Source organism: Ambystoma mexicanum, chromosome 4q (assembly GCF_040938575.1).
Source record: "Ambystoma mexicanum isolate Mex_15411 chromosome 4q, UKY_AmexF1_1, whole genome shotgun sequence".
Lineage (NCBI taxonomy): Eukaryota > Metazoa > Chordata > Amphibia > Caudata > Ambystomatidae > Ambystoma > Ambystoma mexicanum.
Window position 1 is genome coordinate 268,092,360 of NC_090928.1, and position 22,923 is coordinate 268,115,282.

Below are 22,923 nucleotides of genomic sequence, written 5' to 3' on the forward strand. Positions count from 1 at the left end.
GAAGCAGCAGGTGTCGGGAGTAAAATCCATCTGCAGGAGTGGCATACAGATGGCAGTGGCAAAAGGGGAGGAGATACCTGTCAACCAAAAGAAAAGAAAAAGAACAGAATGGCCATCAGAACTACATTCGAACAACTCACTTCAATGATCACACGAAATCCACAGCCATATGCATGCTAGCCCACTCAAAAGGATCATCACCACCCCAAAACCACTAGCGACTCATAAACATCTATATCGAGGTGCAAACACCATCACAAACGAGTGTACCTGTGCATGCGTCTGTCAAAACAGAATCCATCAGATGGGAATGTTAACGTGCATGGACACAAGTGTCTGAGTGCGCCTCGAGACAGGAAGGGCTCAACAAGGCCAGATAGACGATGGTCCCACTATGGCAGCCCTGCATCACATAGCGTAGGGGAGGCGGATAGATCCCAAGAAGCCCTGTACATGGCAAACTCTGTATCAAATCACCTGCCCATGCATCCATTCATCATTCCCTCATCCCGGGATCAAAACGCCTGAACAATTACTCACATAACATTAGAAACATCCATTGAGTCTGTGCGTTATGCAGCCTGCAAAATCCACAGTGCCCCAGCCCGTAATTCCAGTGTTGTGAAGTAACATGTATTTGGGAACGGCCGGCCTCATCGCCCACGTAGCTATTGCGCATCCCAAACTATTCATATCAATCATTGCTCCCTCGCCATGGGCCCTGTCTCAAGGACATTGAACAATAGAACGTTATATTTGCAGTCAGACCTGTGGGCATCTCCTCGCCGCTAGCTGGAAACCGAAAGCGCCGCCCTTCGAATTCCTCATTTGCAACATCACGTCGGAAAGGCATCTGTGGCCGTTTGAAATCACTAATTATTCCATCGAGTGCGGCTGTGTGTGAAAATGGCAACTGCCTTCACCCACGAATGGGACGCCCCGCCCATCGTTGCAACTCGGTACAGTGATGCATGAGGGCCCACCGTTACTCGAGTACTACGTTCCACTGACCCTTCACAAGTCTGTTCGCGACTGCACAGATAGTATGGGAAACAATGGGACCACAGCAGAATGAACATATCAATCCAATTTTACACGGCCATCGGGTACAGATACATGATAGCAATAGCAAGATACCATTCCCCGAATTGCAGCGTTGTGCGCGTGACGTGCTCGGCCAAAGGGGAGAGCAGTTTGCACAGGTGGAATGAATCACCACAGGTGGAGGCCATACAGCCTGAAAACACATAAATTGCACAGCCAGTCTCCTCCCACAACCACACCGAAATGCTACCGGCAGGACTCGCGATGTTGGCCCTGGGGGACCTGATAGCACTGCAAGTGCTCCAACTCCAAGAAGAAGACGAACACCAACTACAACCAGCCGCACGGAGGAGACGCAGGAGGAGGAGGAGGCCAAGGCAGGGCCAGCAAGGCCCACCAGCACAGCCACTACCACCACGCAGGCAGCCCGCAATACCACCCCTCCGAGCACATCCGTTCAACCTCACTGATGAGCAGATCCACACCCTCTACCGTCTGGACCGGGACACCATAGCCGCCATTGTGGACATGACACAGGCTGACCTTGTCAGCATGATAGATAGCCCAACCGCCATCCCACCCCTACTGAAGGTGGTGTCTGTACTCCACTTCCTGGCCACAGGCACCTACCAGCACACAGTCGGACAGTTGCATGGCATATCTCAGCCACTGTTCTCACGGACACTATTGCAAGTGCTCGATGCCCTCCTGCAGCACGCAGACGACTACATCTCCCTACCACGCTCGGAGCAGGAAATTACAAACACGAAAGTGGGATTCCATGCACTTGCCGGCATACCGGGTTGCATTGGTGCCATCGACTGCACCCATGTGGAATTGGTCGTCCCACATGCCATGGAGGCCCAGTACCGCAACCGAAAACAATTTCATTCCCTGAATGTACAAATGGTGTGTGACTCCAACAGGATCATTACACATTGTTGTGCCCGATTCCCTGGATCAACCCATGATTCTATGGTCTTGAGGAACTCTACAATACCACGCTACATGGAGCGACACGCAGGGAACAGATCCTGGCTACTCGGTGAGTCTCATTACATGCATGATGATGTGGGGTATGTGAATTGGCAATGACCTGGCAGGAAGGGGGGGGGGGTGCGTACGTATCAATGGCATTCCACATCATACGTTTCTCGTCCACATACAGGTGATGCTGGATATCCACTGAAGAGATGGCTCCTCACACCAGTCCGGAACCCACGGGACCAGCATGAGGAGGACTACAACCATGCCCACTCACGTACCCGTGTAGTCATAGAACAGGCATTCGGCCTACTGAAGACTCGTTTCCGCTGCCTCAGCAGGTCTGGCGGGGCACTCCTGTACCGCCATGAGAAGGTTGCAAAGATGGTGATGGCATGTGTCATGCTCCACAACATGTGCGTACGTAGAAATGTGCCCATGCCCCCTGACGCAGAACTGCAAGCACCTGAAGATGGTCATGATGAGGGTGGGGATGTGGCAGCACCTCATGGAGTCTGCGAGGCACCGGAGGCCCGTGACATTCGTCAGCATCTCATTGATGTATGCTTCTAGCACTCACGCCTGGTGGCTGATACATGGACACGGGACTCGTGGCACTGCGTGTGTCTGGGACATGCACAACATGGACTGTACGCCTATGATGGCCTAGTACACAAAGATCAATGTCCACACATCTCATTGGTTGATGGTGCACTTTTAATGGCATATGTGATGTCATGTTGAACACCCTATCGACCCGCCACCCAAGTGAGCCCAACACACCCCCTCCACCCTCCTACCTCCCCCCCGAACACCAGTGTCCAAAGATGCTCATTGTCAGTGGGCTGTCGCTATTGCATGCCCCCTCTGCGGGTATCAGGGGCACCCCTGCCTGTGGAGCGCAGGTTCCTTCCAGATCTACGTTGGGGGCTGCCCTGGACGGAACATGCAACGGATGATGTGTCTGCCTGCTCACGTCCATGCATGTCCCTAAGGGTTTGCGAGAGCTCAGTGAGCACACGGCGCACTGCGGCAAGTTCGGCACATACGTCCTTGGCCGTCGCATGCAGTTCCCCCCTGAGGCTCTCGGTGCTACTCTCCATTTGGACTCTCAGGCTCTCGGTGCTACTCTCCATTTGGACTCTCAGGCTCTCGGTGCTACTCTCGATTTGGACTCTCAGGCTCTCGGTGCTACTCTCCATTTGGACTCTCAGGCTCTCGGTGCTACTCTCCATTTGTGCCCTAAGTGTCTCAGTTGATGTTTCTATGTCTGCCTTAGTGCCCCCACATTCATCAGCATGGTCCTTGAGGAGCGTGGCCAGTTGCTGCTGTTGTTCGATCAACTGGTCGAGGGACTGTTGCCTCTGCTGGGCCATGGCCATTTGCGGGGGTTTCACAGAGGGGCTGTTGTCCTCATGTTGCCTTGCCACAGGGCTTGTGGGGGATGGCCAGTCGTCGTCTTGTGGGTGCCCCTGCGTGGTATCCTCATGTTGTACGGGATGGGACAGACAGGGGGATTGGGACAGGTCATGGATGGATCTGACTTCGGCATCCCCGTTTTCTGTGTCCGAGCATGCTGCCATCAATGGGGTGTCACCTATGGTGCTGCTGCCACCAGAGGCAGTGCCTTCTGTGGCATCCATTGGGGGGACCTGTGGTGGTGGTGTTGTGGGCATGCTGGCTGCTGGGGTGCCTGTTGATGTTCCCTCCTCTGTGCTGCCACCTGATTTGTGCTGCTGCCGTGTCTTGATGCGTGCAGCTGAGGTGGAGGGTCTCTGGCCGTTGGTCTTGGCCCTCTTTGCAGGTGTGCTGGTAGGGGTGTCCTGTAGCTCGTCGTTTGGATCGGACCCTGTGGTGGAGTAAAGGAGGGCGAGGGTTATTGATGGGTCTGTGGGAATTGGAATGGCATTGTATCACATGCATTGGGGTGGTACCTGAGGGTGATTTGGGTCGGGGCCTTGGAGGTGCTTTGATTTGTGTGTGGAGTGAGGGTGCAGTTGTTTGGCAGCCTGCAGTTAGGGTGTGCCTGCTGCACGTGTAGTGCGTGTATTTGGGGTTTTTAATTATTTATGTATTTATTGTGGGTTTTAACGTGCGCTATCAGGCCGATGTGTGTGGGCGTTCTCCTGGACATGTGTTTCTGTTGCACTATGTGGACGCATGGTACTTCACATGGATGGACTGTGTGGATTTGGCATTGTTTTATCTGGCCCACCTACCTGAATCTTCGGATGTCTGCACTCCTTTCTCCATCCCTCCGACTCCCTCTATGCTCTCCATTCCGATGGTGGAGGCACAGATTTCTTCCCAGGGGGTCAACTTGATGGGTGATTCAGGACCTCCCCCGGTGGCTGTGGCAATGTTGCGGTTGGCAGAGAGTATGCTGCGGACGCGTATCCGCAGGTCGTCCCATCGCTTGCGGCATTGCTGTGGGGTGCGGGGTGCGGTCCCCACCGCACTTACCCGCTGTGCCACCAGAGCCCATATGGCCTTCTTGTTTGCAAGTGCCGTCCTGGTCATTTGCGTGCAGAAGACGACGGCAGCATTCTCCTGGAGGGTCTCTGTTAGCACGGTGAGTTCCTCACGGGAGAAGTGGACCTGCCGCTTGCGGTCGCACGCTTTCTTCGCTACTTTTCCCATTTTTCTTGGTTTCGCTAGGGTGGTTGACGGGTTGGGGTGTGTTTCAGGGTAGTGATTTTAGTGGTTGTGTGGTTTTAGTGTATTTATAGGTGTACGCCGGGATGTTTCCCGTTCCGGCCCCATGTTTTAACTTCCGTTTCCGTATATTTCCGGCCACCGTACTTTCCGGTAGGCGCACACTGCGGTGACCGCTAAGTGGGGTGGCGGTATTGCACCTAGGGCGCCGTACGGCGGCGGTGTGGGCCGTTTTGGGGTCATTTCCGCCATCGCGGACTTTGCACTTCCGCCATGCCGTGGTGCTCGTGCCCGATGGGTCGGAATGGCCCGCACTTTGCTCCTTCGTGCAATGGCGGAAACGCTATTTACGCTGTGGCGCTCCGGTCAGTCGCTTTTCGCCAGGGTCGTAATGAGGGCCATTGTCTTTCTTGAGATCCTTCTGCTACAGTTCATAATTCTCAAGGTTATAAGCTTTCCTTGCAATACATCACAATTTGCATCCACACTTATCTTCACCTGGTATATTCTCCTGCCAGGACTCTATTACATAACAACTTAACTTCACCTGGTACACTCTCCTGCCAGGACTTTGTTACACAACACATTGGGCCTCATTACACGGTAGGCGGTAAACCATGGTGTTATTAGCACCATGGTTGCTGCCGGTACCATACCGGTACCACCATGGAGGAAAGGGGAATTACCACCCCATTCCAAGGTTGGCAGGGCGGTAATTCCCCCTTTCTCCATGGCCCTTCCCCATTCCCATTTTTGCCCCATAGGGCATAACGGGAATGGGGAAGGAGCTAATTACGGTACCGCAAATTGCGGTACCGTAATTAGCACCAAGGTCCCTTTGCGGGTCCCAACTTTAACGGCTGGTCTGCACCAGCCGTTAAGGTCGAGTCCTGCAAAGGGACCTCGTAGTAAGGCGGTAAGGGTTAACGGTCACCGGTAACCCTACCGGTGACCGTTAACCCATACCGCCTTCTGTGTAATGAGGGCCATTAACTTGACTTCACCTGGTATTCACTCTTGCCAGGACTTTATTTCACAATACATTAACTTGACTTCACCTTGTATTCTCTCTTGCTAGAACTTTATCATACAACACACTAACTTGACTTCTCCTGGTATACTCTTCTGCCAGGACTTTGTTACTCAAAACATTAACTTGACTTTCTCAGTTAGGATTGAAATGACCTAATCCCAACTTGGTCAAGAAAATGCATTTATTTGTTTTTTGGCTTCCAACTTGCTTCTTTGACGCTTTTCTATGAAGGGGCATAGAATGATACACGATCCAGCATATCCCTTATGTAGTCCATGCTCTTTGGTAGTCTCTGGCTTCCCTTTGCTTTTGTTACTTTCTCTCTCTAGTGTTTCTAGATAATGATTTCTGTACACTGGCAACCCTTTTACTTTCCCTTGGCTTGCCAGTTGTCTTTGGTGTTTCTTCATCTACATCTACTTCGCTGATTTGGCTCTGTGTGTGCCCTGTTAAGTGCAGCCCTGCTACCGTGCCTCCTTCTTTGGTGCGTGGTTCCCACCATTCTCTTCTCTCTCAGGGTGAACCGCCGGTACCTGTTTCTCACCTTCTTAAAGTCTGGTTGGTCTCCCTGCCATCTGCTGCAGCATACCTTCTCTCTGCTTAGTTCTCAGCTTTTTTACAGGCTGTCTGACAAACTTGCATCTCCAGCTCTCTCCTCTCCTTCTCCTATCAGCTGTGGTGGACTTGCTTTTAAAGTTCCCGGTTTGGTTATTCTTTTTGCAACAATTAGACTGTTGCGTGGGATGCCGGTCCTAGTAATCATCATTACTTTGTTATTATTTCTTGTGTCAGTGGTTGTGGTTACTCCTCTTGAATGGTTTTGAGGAAGCGGATGCCAGCCCAAGTTCCATTAGGAGTGATCCTCTCTACTCGTCACGTATTCCTCATCTCAGTAGTCAGTATATTTTCCCTAATGGGATTTTGGGAGGAAATTAAAGTTGATCTACAAGAGAGTTTGGGAGGAGCATGATAATGTGCCATTGAAGTCTGGGGAACAGAGGAATCATCCCTAGAAAGGAAAGGGGGTGGGGGGGCCATGCAAATTTCCCCAATGATGCCATCCTATCTCCCTGAGGGTCACCTCCTTCCAGGTGGTCCTCTCTCATATAACTGTCCCTAGGGTCAGGATCAGGTGGTGGCTGCTGTCCCCTGTCCACATGGGGAGAGGTTAACCCAGGGAAAGGAGTAATGACATCCTTAGATTTATCGCAATATACTAAGGCTTCATAAGTAAATTAGGTAAGTACTATTCACAGTAGGTCATATGAGGATACAGTAGCAATACTCACAGTAGGCAATACTTTTAGAATAGGAGTAGGTAACACAGCCAATATAGTGAAAACACCTGGAACAGGTAAGCCAACTTCGTTAGGTACTGAAATACTTTAGCTTAGCCTAACCTCGGCAGTCCAAACCTGTCTTATGTAAGTCACAAAGTCAGTAGGGACACTGGGACACCAGCAACCAAAGGCTGCTGAAGAAAAGGTGGGAAAGCAGAGGACAATGTTCCAGAAGACAGAGTCCAGCAGGCACTCTTCAAGTTTGCCGTTAAGTTTCACCAAACAAGGAAATTGAGATTTCCCTTGCAGCAAAGCCCAAAGACCAATGTCCTAAGGCAGAAGAGAGCCCAATGGGTTGTCCGCCCCAATGAGGCTCTAGGCAGGCCCTGGAGGGGTGCAAGAAGCAGCTGAATGTAGCCCCAAGGAACACAAGAACAACAAAGTATGCTCCAGGTAAATACCTAGGTGCGGGACAGTACCTTTAGGCGAAGAAGCCGGTGTAGCAGGACCTCAAGGGGAGGCAACAGCAGAACCCCGGTTTGGGTTTCTTGGCCTTGGTGGCTGAAGAAGGAACTTTGGCAGGTTCAGACAGTTGCACTCATGCATTGGGATGCCCAGCAGCAGATCTTCGTGGCACTGGTGTGTTGGTGCTCTTCACAGGCTTCAGGTCCGTTACAGTTGTCGTTTGGCAGACTTCTCTCCACTTTTCAGTCGACTCAGCAGAGGGAGCGTCTAGGACTGGGAAAGAGTCACTGCTGGTCCTGGAGGATGCCCACAAGGTTTCAGCCAAAACCGCATTTCACAAGATATTTGCACCACAAAATGGCACAGGTGGTCCCAGAGTATTGGGAGTTTGCAAGCCTGGAAGATTGTTGCTCTTCAAGGGATGGCACAAAATGCAGGTGGTCTTGGGACTGGTTAGGCCCACCAGTCCAGGGGAGGAGGTCATCTTCAAGAGATCTTCCCTGTTGCTTGGAATTCGGTGTCGGGTCGCCAAGGTCACGAAACACTCTGCCAGTCGCTGGAAGTTGCTGGGGATGTCTTTCTGTGAATTCCTCTTTGGATCTTCAGTCCATTAGTCGGCTCTGAGATTCTGCTCCGGGGTCCTTGGGGGTCATTCCGAGTAGGGCGGTAAGGGTTAAAGGTCACCGGTAACGAGACCGGTGCCGTTAAACCCTTACTGCCCTATTCCGAGTTCCCTTTGCGGGTTGGTACTTAACGCCTGCCTTTTGCAGGCGTTAAAAAACCAACTCGCAAAGGGACCTAGGAGCTAATTACGGCACCGTAATTTCCGGTGCCGTAATTAGCGCCTTCCCCATTCCCATATGGGGCGAAAATGGGAATGGGGAAGGGCCCATGGTGAATGGGGAATTACCGACCCCGCCAACCTTGGAATGGGGTGGTAATTCCGCCATTCACCATGGCGGAGTCGGAACAATAACGGCGTCAACCAAATAGCGCCTTGGTTATCGCCAGGGTCGGAATGAGGCCCCTTGTCTTTTATGCAGGAAAACCAGCTGAACCCACCAATCACCAGACATGCATTCATTCAAACTTGGGAGGTGGCTGTCCAATGGGGCTGGCCTGCCCTTTTTAGGGTGGCACCAAGCCTGATTTGCATATGGTCTTTCCCCTTTTGTAATGGCTTGGCAGGCGAAGAATGATGGTCTGGAAGGTTGCCCAGAGCAATTCCAGAGGTTAGGATTAATTCCAAACCTTCCAGCCATCACCTCTTTTGTTTTGCATCTGCATTTTCAAACTTAGGTGGCCTCTCCACTGTGTACCTGATACGCTTACTATGTTCTGAATTTGTGGTAAACTAACGCCTGCCGCTCTCTTCCTGTCCGCTTGCACTTGTCCTGTCTTCCCCCACCCACTCCCTCCTATTCTATGGTGCTCTCTATCTCACCAATCTTTTCTAACTGCTTCTTCATTGACTATCCTGCTCTCCTCACTAAATCTGGTAGGAAAAAGTTTAAAAAGGACATCCTGGTCTCCAACCCAGGCCTCCCTATCGCTGACACCTACACTAGTGCCTCCTCCAAGGAAACTCTCACTGACATCCTCTTTTTCGTGCCTTCTCCTGACCTATGGACCCTTCATATGGTCTCTGTGCTCTCTCCTTTCTCCTCTTCTCCCATTAATGGTGGACCCATTGGGATGTCCTCTTGGCTTCCTTCCACTCCTCAAAGGCCATCATTAATGTCTATGCTAATGGGACCGTCTTGGTCCAAGGCCCTCAGGCCAACCTTCACCTCTTCGATAGATGCTTCCCACGCCTCATCAACTTCCTTTCCTCTCCTGCTGTGCCCCCTCCTCTGTCCTCGACTAACCTGCCTCTTCCCTCCCTCCCCACCCCCTCTCGTGCTCCTTCTTCACCTCCGCAGGGTGTATCTCTGATCTGTACCCCTCCCCGGAAGTCCTTCAAAGATGGCAAACTTCTCCACATTGCCACTCTTAACTCTCGCTCTGCCGTCAAACATTCCTCTGATATCTGCCGCCTTCTTGAGGAACTTGACCTTGACGTACTCGGTCTCACTGAGACATGGTTCACGGCCAGCTCTGTCACCAGCTTTGACACACTCCTACCCGACGGTTACAAGATCCTCTCTGTGCCCAGGCCCAACCGTGCAGGGGGAGGTGTGGCCCTTATCTTCCCTGAGTGGATTCCTGCCACTGTTACTCCCATGCAGACCTACTCCTCTTTTGAATGTCTTGTCTGCCGACTCTCTCTCTCTCCTAGCTATTCCCTTACCGTGGCTACTATCTATCGGCCACCTGGTCAAATTTCCTCCTTCCTCTCCGAGTGGGCGGACCTCTCCTCCTCACTCCTGTCCTCAACCACTCAACTCCTCTTTCTTGGAGACTTCAACATCCACCTGGATGCCTCCTGTCCCCCCTCTGGACTCTTTCGCAACCTCTGCGACTCTCTCTCACTCTCTATTCTCCCGTCTGGGCCGACTCATTCTGCAGGGTACACTCTTGATGCCCTGATCTCCTCTGACCTTCCCCTCTCTGTCCCTCTCTCCACTCCTCTCTCCTGGAGTGATCACTTTCTCCTCTCCTCCCACCTCACCCTCCCTACCCCACAGGCAAAGCCACCCCCATCACTGCCACCTTCCTTCTCGGTCATCTGACCCATGAAGCGCGTGTCAGTTGAGGCTTTCGCTACCACCTTCTTGCCCCCTCCTCCCCCTTCGGCTGACTCCCACCCTGACACAGCCCTCTCCACTCTCCACTCTGCTATATCTGATACTCTTGATATCCTTGCCCCTGTCATGAGAATCCACCTGAAGCCCAAAGCCAAATGTAACTCCTGGTATGACTCGGATCTCGTCACCCTTAAACGCAAGTGCAGGGTGGCAGAGAGGAAATGGCGTGCTTCATGTTCATCCTCTGACAAACTGGCCTGTCGCCTGCTCCAAAGGCAATACCGGCTCTCCGTTCTCACCAAGAAGAGAGCCCTTATCCAAGCCCACATCTCTGCGGCATCTAACAATTCGGCCGAACTCTTTAAAATCTGCAAGGAGCTGGCCAACCCTGCTGCAGTCTCTACCTCTCCTGTCCCCTCACAGGCCCTCTGCACGGCACTGGCCTCTCACTTCATTTCAAAAACTCAGGACATCCTGTCCTCACTCTCCTCCTATAACCTCCCCCCCTCTATTCCCTGCCCTTCCTCTGGCTCTTCTGCAGCCACCCCGCCTCTCCCCTTCTCTTCCTTTCCCCTTTTTTCTGCTGACGAGGTTTCAAGACAAGTCCGATCTATGAAAATCTCGTCAAAACAGGTCCACCCCTGTTCCTCCAAAACTATCAAGGACCACATTGACTCCTTGGCTCCTGCCCTTGCTGACTTCTGCAATCACTCCTTCGCCTCTGGAGTCTTCCCATCCCCTCTCAAGCACTCCCTTGTGCACCCACTTCTTAAGAAACCCTCTTCCGACCCTTCCTGCCCAGCTAACTATCGCCCAATCTCTATCACTACCTTCCTGGGCAAGCTCCTGGAGAAACTGGCCATCTTCCAGCTTAATCTCCATGCTGAATGTGTTGGTAGTCTTCATGACCATCAATCTGGCTTCAGAGCTGCCAGAAGCACGGCAACTGCTCTCCTGAACATCCGTGAGGACCTGCTCTCGAACCTTGACTCTAACATTCCATGTGTTCTCATTTTGCTTGATCTCTCTTCTGCCTTTGATACTGTCAACCATACCATCCTGCTCAACCGTCTCCGTGATAACCTCGGTATCACTGGTCAGGCTCTGACGTGGCTGACCTCTTTCCTCTCAAATCGACCCTCCCAGGTCCAACTGGGGTCTTTCCTCTCTGACATCTTCTTCTCTACCTGTGGTGTCCCCCAGGGATCTAACCTCTCTCCCTGGCTGTTCAACCAGTATCTGGCACTTCTCGCCCACCACATCGCCGCTCTCTGCCCCTACTTTCAGTGCTATGCGGATGATACCCAACTCATTTTCAGGCTACCCTCGGCCTCATCTTCTCCTTCCCTCATCTCTGACTGTCTTTCTGCTATCCAGGAATGGTGTGCCGCCAACAACCTCTGCCTTAATGCCAGTAAGACTGAGATTCTACTCATCGGCACTCCCACTCCCTCCTTCCCTGCTGCTCTCTGGCCGGCCTCTCTGGGCCCTCTTCCTGCTCCTACCTGCAAGAAAAAAACCTTGGGGTCATCTTCGACTCCACACTCTCCTTCTCTCCTCACATATCCGACGTATCTAAGAAGTCACACTACCAGCTACACCTCCTCAGAGGTATCCTTTCTTTCCTCTCCTTCCCCCAGAAGCTCACTGTCTCTAGAGCCCTGGTTCTCTCTAAGCTGGACTACTGTAACAGCCTCTATCTTAATCTGCCCGCCTCTACTCTCCGCCCTTTGCAACTCATCCAGAACAGGACTGCAAGACTTGTCCTTGGCCTCAAGCCCAGGGACCGTATCTCTCCAGGACTGAAATCACTACACTGGCTCCCAGTGACTGCGAGGATCAAGTTCAAAACCCTCTGCATTGTCCACAAGGCCGTCTGGGGCCTTGGGCCAAAATACCTTCAACTCTCTCTTCCTAAATATCTTCCTTCTCGAGCTCTTCGCTCATCCGCCTCCAACTCCCTCAGGGTCAGCCGCTTCTCCAAACAACGAGTTGGGGGCAGATCTCTTTCCACTGCAGGGGCCTCCCTCTGGAACAGCCTTCCTACCTCCCTGAAACTTGAGGAGAACCACCTCCGGTTCCGGAAGCACCTCAAAACCTTCCTCTTTGCCTCCGCTTTCTCTCCCCCTCTCCCCTGCTAATACTACTGAAACTGCACTGAATCTGCAACTGGGCCATTCACCGTTCTCTGCCCAGCCACTCTCCCCTGCACTGCCTCCACGGCAACCCCTGCACTACGGGACTGTGTCTGTATCCATACAGCCCCCCTTCCCAGCACTTGTCTGCACTTACCTCGCACTTGCCACCAGCTGGCCCTTGTTATTTATCCTATATGCTGTATGCTAATAACCCTGTACTGCACTTTCCCCTCTCCCTTTCCCCCATGCACTTTTCCCTTCCCCTCTACCCTTGCACTTGCGCAATCTGAATAGCACCTGGCCTAGTAAGATCGTTGTCTGTCTCCCCTTGTTTCCCCCCTGCCTCGTCGCGCCTTGAAACACTTGTGTATAGGCGCGTTACAAATGCCTTATCATATCATATCATATCATGTCCAATCGGGACAGCCAGTCTCCCAGTACAAACTGGTTCTAGGCAAGCATACTGCAAGAAAAAGACAATTTCGGTCACCTTGCTCACTTCCTATCCTTTCAGGCCCTCAGAGAGTCTGGGCAGGATTTCCAATGGAAGCCTGCCAATGACAAAAGACCCATCACGACCTTCCCCACCCAGGCAGAAGAAGACCCAAGTAGTGCCAAGTAATTTTGCAGAAGGCATTTTGAACAAGGTACAGAAAGTTACAGCCACTATTTTAGGCACATTTTAGGCTAATGGTGTCCCTTGTGTCCCCTATCGCAGCTGAGGATACAGCCTGCAACAAAAGTACACAAAATGTTGTGAAAAAAGGTAAACTGCTGCCAGCCTGTCTGATAAACCTGGAACAGTAGCTAAAAGTTACTGGAAAAGAGAGAAAAGGGAGACCATTTTTCCCCTCAGCACTCCACTTAAGGTGGGGTGGGCTGATCTCACAAAATAAAACACAGGCAGGACAGAAAGTGTCCCTGTGCCCTTGTAATGGGGTGTTATCACAGGTAAAACCAAAATGGAAGCTCTCGGAACTCCCAGTAACACAGCACAGAAAGTGCTGTGTGCTGCAATAGTGAAACGTAGATGCCGGAAATGTTGGAGGAAAGCATAACTCCATTAAAAAGTACCAACAATAGGTAGAAAAGGGGTTCCCCTGGGTCAGAGTAAAAGGATGAGTGAGTGTGGAAAAGGGTTCCCATTCACTCGGGAGAATCAGTCCAAAAAATGCAAAAGTCCAGCAAAAATGCTGGGGGACTCACAAAGTGGGAACAATTACACCCAAAAAGGCTATTATACCTACTACTCCTTCTGAAATGTTGCAATACATTCTAGATGCCCATACCCTTCCATGCCTTTCGGCGTGTTGTAGACCTTAATGTCTGTTCATGTACATATGTCTTCTATATCTTGCTTTTTTCACTGAAAAAAAGATTCTTTATCCTGTAGTCTTTTAATGCAAGAGTCAAATTAAGACAGTTAACATCTTTCATTGTTCTTTGTGTTCTTGGAGTCAATTCTCCATTCCGCCACCTTTTGGCCAAAGGACCCCGTTTTCTCATTTAGCTGTTGAAAATGTGTATCCATTTTTTTCGTCTGCCTTGTTGTGTAAGTCCACTTGGCCTTTAATGGCCTCAAGCATGACCTGCACCATGACAGATGTTTGGCGTGGTCCTTCTTGCACCTTATAGCTGAGTGTACTTTGTCTTCTGTGCCTTCATTTGAATTCTATATTCGGTCACATCCAAAATCCAGTGTAACATTTCTTCTACTGGAAAGTTTCAGATGGAAAACAGCAATAGATATTGTTCCCCAATTATTGATAGCCGCCTTTAAAACATGTTGTGTGAGACCCTCTCCTCTTCCTGACAGGGAGCCTAAGCAAATCTAGGTAGTTATTGTTAGGCAGTAGAAATCAATAACATTGTAGACTAATTGTGCTTTATTTACCTAATCTTTTTTTCAAAAGGCTGGGCTCCTTATTTTGTCTCTCTTCAATCAATTATTTTATCACTATAAGAGGTGCATGGTAATATTAAGAGATGATGTGCTGTTTCCATGGCAAATGCAAGACTGCAATTCAGCTTTCTGTACTGTGTTGCACTTGAATAAAAGAAAGAAATTCTGGTGACACAACTTCAAAATATTCCTTGATCGTGTTATTTAGAAAAGCCAATACATTTGCTCAGTTCGGCTTTCTAGATCATTACTATACCTTTCAGTTTTGGCAAATGCTTCTTATAACTTTACCATAGTTTACACAGTACGCTTTTTCTTTCCTCTTGTTACTAATATGAGTACTTATTTTATGCGTGTATAAGAAAAAGAAAAATTGACCATGAGCAAAATGAGCCGTACAATATGTGTTTTTTCCTTTTTGTCCCCTTTGTATACAGGCTGTTCACCCACCTCTAAATAACCCTCACCGAAAGTCCCCTGTTCTTGTCTCACACCTGAGTGTATTTAAGGACAGCAACTCAAATTCATTTGTAAAAGGTAAGCACTATGTAGCTATGTAATGCAATACCATGCCTTTTATTTTGTGTGTCATTCAATTTCAATTAAAATTATGTATATTGAAGCTGTTGCCTGTTGTCATTAACTCTTGTGAGCCAATTGGAATATGGACAGCAATAATTACTTTATGAAAAGGTTGAGATGTATAATGCTGTGTGGTTCAGTGTGCCCCCGGCTTTGGGTCCCAACAGGTGGGGCAGAATCTGGATGGGGTCACATTACCTCAGCCAATTGTCATGAACCAGGTTGTAGGCAAAAATAAATATGTGTAGTTCTCTGTTCATCTTTCAAATTAGCCAGTAAAATGGTGCTGCATAATAAGGCATGTAGAAAGTCAATGATTGGTAAGTGAAGGGTTTCATCAGCAATTATAACAAACCTAGTGTCCTGTTGTGTTACAGTTGGGATGTCTGCGTGCCAAACGTACCATTTTTCTCTTCTAACGTATGGTCCATGCCCTCCAAAAGTTGAAGATCGTCCTGCCTCTTATGACCATGGACAGCTCCCTGTAACTGTATTGGTGGGGTTACGGAGGGTTGCAGGGGCAGGGGTGGGGGTCTTGAAAAGCCCCTTGTGCAGTGGTTGAAGTGAAAAAATAAACATAGTGGAAGTGTGTCTCGATTGAATGAAGGGTGTTGTTGGATGCGGCATGGTAGGGGGCACTTCTGTAATGTCTTTATTCGGCAGACAGGCCAGTATTAAAAAATCACTCTGCTGAGCATTGTTTGCATCCGTTTTGTACTTCCTTGGTACATGGGTAGTTTATGGTAATATATTTTTCCCTAAAGTGCTTGCTATTATAGTCTTGTAGCTTTTTAGTCTCTGAATAAAAGTTGCTCCTACTACCCACTCAATGTTCCTGGATGATGAGATGTTAATGGAGGATAGCACAGGGGCAATAAGCTGGTCTTGGAAGCAAGATCACGCAGAGCAACAGTGTTTTGTATCCCAATTCCACGCTTAGAAACCAAACTCAAGTACGGTTTTAGGCGTGTTATAAAAACACAATTAAATAAATAAATAAAACAGGGCAATGAAGTTTAATGGATTGACCATCTTAAAATTAAATAAAGATGACATGTATTTTCCTATGTCTGCCCATATCAGCTATGCTTAATATGGCCTGTGATCTGAATTTCAGACCAGGCCTTCTACACTGTGTGACGGAAACAGTTTAATATTGAGTGAAATGCAGGTCTCCTTGCTATAATGCACAGCATGATTTTAACACTTTTATATTTAGTGAAATGAAAGCTGCGAGATTGCTTTTCCATGTTGCGAAGAAGTACATAAGAGTTTTTTTTCTAAATGTTTGGGCTGCGAGCCAATGACCTTGAGCTTGCCGCAGCACCTTCTGGTTGTGTAAACAATGTCCGTTAACGGCTATGTAAGACTTTTCTGGGAAGGAAGCCAATGTATTTGCAAAACACAAAACATAGATAGCAGTGAACACTGCGAACTACAAAATGCAGGCCTTCTGTAGTTCTATCATGAAGGACACAGCCATGTCTCTAGCCGTGCTGTCCATGCTGTGTATGTGAATGTGGATGGCAGAATCCCTAATGTCCTCTGAAGGACAGTGCTATGTCCTTGTCCCTGCTTTGTATGTGAACGAGGATGTCAGTTAAAAATACAATGTTTAGTAAAATCCCTAGTGGACTCTGATGGACAAAACCATGTCCTTGGCTGGTCTTTGCAAGAGAAAGATGATGTCAGCTGAAATGCAATTGTTGGCAAAATCCATAGAAGCTGATGAAGGACAGAAAGTAGGCACGCAAGCCTGAGAATAGGGGCAGCACAGAGGGTATATAACAGAGTAAGCTCAGCCCCTGCCATTGCTGTTCGGGGCGATGGAGCTGGCAGGAAGACTGAGGCAGGTGCAGATGGCTGGACGGAGATGAAGAGCAGAAAAGGTTTCCCAGATGGGAGGGGTCAGCCCACTCCTAAATCTTTTTCTGGAGATTTGAAGCCTTAAGCTGGACAATGGCTATTTTGAAACATTTTCTATAGCCGAACTCATTTCCTTTTCCTTACCTGGAATGTCTGAGGATTTAACAGTTATGTGAAAACAAACCGTGTCTATGCATACTTCCGCAGACATAAAATCGATATTGCCTTACTACAGGAGACCCACCTCACAGCAGATAAAATAGCACTGATTGCTAGCAAATGGAGTGGGCGAACCATCGGCTCTCTATACTCTGCGTATGCCCGCAGAGTGTTGATTTGGATAGCCCCACTGTGCCCTTTGCACAAGGGTAGAATGGTGCTGGTGCAGGGTCTCCTAGAGAATGTAGATACTAGTTAATACATATGCTCCCAACCATGACACAGCAGCCTTTTTCCAGATACTATATCTACGTTTTGGGCCATACCGGGAGGGCAAGATCATATGGGGAGGGCCTATAACTGTGTGGTAAACCCGCAATTGGATAGGTCAGATACCAAACTCCAAAGACTTGCCCCACCAGCTCGGTCGTTGATAACACACTTGACATCCTTCGAGCTTGTGGATATATGGATATATGGAGAACGCTGCACCCGTACTCCAGAAATTATTTGCACTTTTGTGCACCACACTCAGTCCATAGCAGACTCGTCTATTTTTTTGTTGGGAAAGACCTCGCCGCCAAACTCGTGGCTTCCGAATATAAGAGCACAGTCTTATTAGACCATGTCCCCCTCTTGTTGAAATGGCAATACATACCCTCTAGATCACCTCATCCCCACATGGAGACTCAGGAGCGAGATGCTACAAGACCCCCAGTTTCAAGACCATATCCAAGATAGTATCAAAGAATACTTCATACATACCTCTGGTAGAGTAAACAGTGCGGGCACTCTCTGAGAGGCTATGAAAGTGGTTGTTAGGGGCACTGCAATTGCAAGGGCGAGAGACATACAAGCCTTGCTATGCAGGGAACTCACCATCACTGAGGAGGCACTGCAAGAGCTTGCACAGTCAAACTCGGGCCAACGAGAGGGGGACACAGACCAGTCAGTGTTACGGCAAAAATGTATGGAATGCTGGGAGAGATTAGGCTGTTACAGTTATTCTAAATATATAGAAAGACAACATGCGGAAGGCAACAAGCCGGGTCGACTGCTTGCTTGGCTATACAAAAAAAAGAAGGGATCAATGTGGTTTTCCTAAAGTACTATCAAAACTTGTACCGAGAAGAGCCTATGGCCCCAAGCGAGGATATAGAGGAAGTGCGAAGCGAGATATGACTCCCTCAACTCGATGAACCTGCTGTTGACAGTCTAGATGCACCCATCACCTCGGAAGAACTAATAGGCATAATAAGCTCACTGCCATTAGGGACGACCCACGCTCAGATAGCCTGCCCACTGAGTTTGATAAAGAATTTGCAGTGGACCTGGTCCCTCAACTCCTTAGTACACTAGTGGAAGCGTATGGCATAGGTATCCTCCCCCGTAGGTTAAGGGAATCAATAATCATACCCCTTCTCAAGCCACAGAAATTGCCACTAGATTGTATCTCATGCAGGACCCTGTCCATGCTAAATCAGGACAGTAAAATCCTGACAGCACTGCTGGCCAATAGATTGAAAAAGTGATTCATAGCCTAGTGCACTCCGATCAAATGGGGTATGTGCCAGGGAGACATATGGCTTGGAACTTAAGGCATCAGCACCATGTTATTGACAGCACTGCATCATGGGAAACTCCTTGTGCGATGGCCGTGTTGGATGCTATAAAAGCCTTAGACTCCATCAAATGGGAATGTCTGATCGCCATGCTACGTCGGTTCGGTTTTGGGCAGACGTTTACCAACTGGGTGAAGCTAACATATACCAAACCAGTGGCAAGAGTCAAGACAGACAAACACTTCTCAGCGCCCTGGGTTCTAGAAAGGCGCTCTAGACAAGGTTGCCCATTATACCCGCTGCTCTATATTCTGGCAATGGAGCCAATAGCGATATACCTTAGAACAGAATGCATAGATGCAGGAATACTCATCAATGGAACTCGCTATCTAATATCCCTGTACGCCAGCGGCAAACTGCCATATGTACAAAACCTGGAAGACAACTTGGAATTAATAATGGAAGCCCTAGATCTTTTTGCACGCCTCTCAGGTATGACAATTAGTAAAGATAAGTCATCCCTGTTTCCACTGGCAGGCTTAACCAAAGTGCGTCTTGATAGACTCCCTGTCCTGGCCTTACAATGGAGCACTAACACACTTAGATACCTTGAAATTAACATATATCACGGCCCTGTGCTTGAACATGTCAACAACACTCAGAAAGCCCTTGATGGAATCAAAAGCTCAATGAAGATCTGGGCTAAACTCCCCCTTTCACTAATGGGCAGAGTCGCATTGTAGACGATGGTAGCATTTCCCAGGCTACTACATTACTTTGCAAATGTCCCATATAATATACCCATGTCTTTCTTTAAAACGTTCAATTCCCTAAGCAGAGAATTCCTATGGCTCAACGGACGATGTAGAAATGCATTATCCTCCCTTCAGAAAAGGGGGTGGTATCAGAGCCCCTCACTTTGAATTGTATTACATTGCAGGACAACTGCAATTTGTGATAAGCTAGCTAGCAAATGAGCCTACTTCAGACACTGATTTACTCCAACCCTCAGTACCAGGTTTCTTTCCCAAGGAGCTACTATGGCACAAAAAAACCAGGCCACTCAGAGCTCACGCCTGGTATCACTAGGCACCCAACTATGGGATAGGGCACTTACATCAATAGGACTGACAGACCCATTCTCCGTACAGATCCCCATAGCCCCACTGGTCCAAAATGCATCCCAAACACAGCTGGGTATTTGCATACATTGTGAAAATACACAGCATCAACACTATAGAAGACCTGGTCGATGGCACCTCCTTCATACCCTTCCAGGAGCTAGTAGACACTACGGGCATATACTGAGGCCAATATCTGCTGCACCGTACCATCCAGAAGGCGATTATGAGTAGTAGATGGCCAACATATAAAGAGAAAATGGAAATGCACTCAGTAATTGAAGCCCTATATGATATAGAAGAGGGTGGTCACGTAATATCCAGATTATATCAATTTCTCTTGACCAGCGGAATTGGTAATTAGGAGCAAATGGTAAATGGACCTAGGCGCCCGTTACAAGATTCGGACTTGTCAAAGACATTGAGGTACCACAAGAAGGTGTCTCTTAATGCTAGAATGCAGCTGATCCAACTGTTTGTCACTCATAGAGCATACTTAACACCCCTTAGGATATCCAGATTCCCCGAAGCCGACACACAACAATGCCCTAGATGTGACGCATCAGATGCGGGTTACTACACATGTTTTGGGCATGCCCTACCATTAGAATAAACTGAGAAAATGTGGCATCCAAATTAAATATAGAAGGTCTAACTACGAACCTGATGTCACCATCTGCTTGCTTACTGGGATGCATTACGTGCCCCAATACAACACGGCATGCATCATAAAATGAAAGATCTAGCATATATACTAGCAAAACTCAGGCTAGCTATGACATGAAAATCTCCACGCGGCCCCAATGTCGCACATTGGTGGCAAGACCTTAAGAAATGGTCAATAGCAGAAACAGCAGCTTGAAAGCGTGCAATACGCTGGTGCCCTTCCGACACCAACAAAGACATTACTCTATGGAATGAGCTCACACAGTCATTATTTACACCAGAGGCTCAGGGCCTGGAACATGCAGACTCACTCCTGCCAAGAACACAGACAGTGCAACCCTAAGGAATTATTATAAACACAAACCAGGTGCCAACCTTGCAGGCAATTCCAGAGGGAGGGATCGGGGTGGTGGTAGGACGGGAAATTTGAGGAACATGTTATTGTTAAATACAGGCGATGTCAGGACACAAGTGACATGAATGTAAAAATATGTGACATATCATACTGTACTGATGTCTATATGCTAAAAACATGAAAACCAAATAAATCCTGTTTTTTAAAAAAACAGCCACACTTACGATGCAACAATATATTACTAAAAGTTTAATCAAACTTAAATGTGGACTGCACTATAATGCAGATGAGATAGACTACATGAACATTCGCTTATAATATATTACCATAATAATGCAATTTGGTGGCAATTTTGTTTATGCTAATTAAAAGGTCAAACACTCAAAATTCGTCTTGGGAATTGGGTAAATGAATTCAGCATACCCTAATTATGTTAAAGCATGGGGTTGCCAACTTTTATCTCAAAATTCACCTGACATTCACAGATATCATAAATCTGTCCTGTCTAAAAAGGTTTGTATATGTTCTTTGGATTCTTTGGATTATTACATGAGTCAATATGTCTTTGTAAAATATCAGTACTGGTGGAACATGTTACACAGGAAGGAAAACTTAACATGGACTGTAGGGTTATGCATTTGTCTTTACACTGTGAATGTGGCCTATGAATGGTTGAAGATGTATGGCGATGTGTGATGTAAAAGGAGGGGGAGTTTTTTGTGTGTTTCTTTGAAGTAAATATTCAACTACAAGTGATGCAAGAGGTGAGCTGAGACACACTGGGATTGAGTGGCAGATGAGCCTAGGCAGGGGACACGGGTTATGGTACAAGCATGTTTGGAGATCGCATCGGTAGAACTGAATTTGCATTGGCCACGAGGTGATTACATGAGGCACTTGTCAACAGCACGTATGCTGTTGACATACATGTTCAGTTGTGTGTCCTGAGCCTGGGACAATATGTCCCCATGTGTTCTGGCTTGCACGTGTGGCAGGGAAGATGGTGTCACGTGAAGACTTCCTTGTATCTTTCTTGTGCTTATGTGTAAATGTGTATGACTTCTTAATAGGCACCTACATGAAGGTGCTTTTCATAATGATCTCATCCATGAACATGGTTTAATGTGACACTGTGATAGATTCCTTTGTATGAATAACAATGAGCTTCAAAGCCTCTTCACCTTTCTGGATAACTGCATGATGTTGCGTGGTCCATTTGAGCAACAAGGCCAATGTATTTGGAGGACATCTTGCGGACAAGCATCTACTGCGTATTCGTGCAAAGGTCTTTCGAATTGCATTGGTTGTGGTGGGCAAGAGGGTTGGTTGAATTCTGACAGGCGTTATAGTTGTGAGGGAGGTACCCAATCGAAGTGTGTTTGGCCAAGCAGAAATGTGAGTGATTGGCAAACATGAATTTGCTGTATGATTGAGTATGCATCTCTGGATATCAGCTATATGTGACATGTGTTGTCCTATGCATGGACACCGCCATTGGCTGCAGAGACTTGACACATGGTATGAGCAGGTGGAAGAATATTGCTCTGATGACTCTGCAAGAAGGTGGGATATGCAATATAGTAATGTGCATGTGCCTTTGGGGTTATGCTGTTTGGCTCAGATGACAGACGATGGATGGCAATCAAGTATCAATTAAAGCATGTGGTAATTCGGCAAACATTTTGCCAAACTATATTATCGTTACCACCACTTGGTTCAGTGAGGTTACCATAGGACCAAGTGGCGGTATCTCCCCATTTTTGGCAGATTTACCAGGGGCAGAGTTACCATGCAGTTTATACGCCAATTTTTGGAGGTAAAGTGGAGGATTTATCTCCATCAAAAAGCTTGAGGTGAATCCGCCACCTTAAATCAGCGGACTGTGCAGTAACTCCACCAGCTGTAAATCTGCCAAACATGATAATTTGTCAGTGCAGAAGAAATGGTCGGTAATTGCTCTCCTCACAAACTAGATTCAAGTCTACATGAATGGTCTATTTTGATTTGCACTGTGCCAATTAACTGGCAGATAGGACAGGTTAGGCCACTGTACTTACAGGGGTGTCCATGCCTCTAGATATTGAGAAGAGGCACTGTTAGAAGGTCCATCCATGACATTGCTTCTACCTGCTTGTCTGGGCCCTTGACCTACAGCATTACTGGCTGCCTGCATCAGACCGTGCCCAGTATCGTATGTAAATGCTGTCCCAGATCACAATTGTACTGTGTCTGTGGGAAGCATGAACCATAGTTGCGTAAGTAGACTCCTTGCTACATGGATGCAGGACCTTGTCTTCCTGGGGCATTAGGACATTCCACCATTACCTCATGCTTTTAGGAAGTGTGTCCTTGCTGTGAGCTAAACAGCTCCTTCTCCACTGATAACCTGTTGGACCAGGCTATTGAAGGCATGGGAAGCTGCC

General features: G+C 48.2%; 1 protein-coding gene across 2 annotated transcripts in view; it reads left to right on the top strand.

The window, feature by feature from the left end:
* Positions 1 to 22,923, top strand: part of LOC138467662 (centromere protein J-like) — a 714,848-nt gene that overhangs the window by 478,867 nt on the left and 213,058 nt on the right. For both annotated transcript variants that reach the window (XM_069607842.1, XM_069607843.1), the window contains one exon: positions 14,627 to 14,726. In XM_069607842.1, coding sequence (XP_069463943.1) covers positions 14,627 to 14,726 — 100 coding nt within the window. The remainder of the gene's footprint in view (positions 1 to 14,626; positions 14,727 to 22,923) is intronic.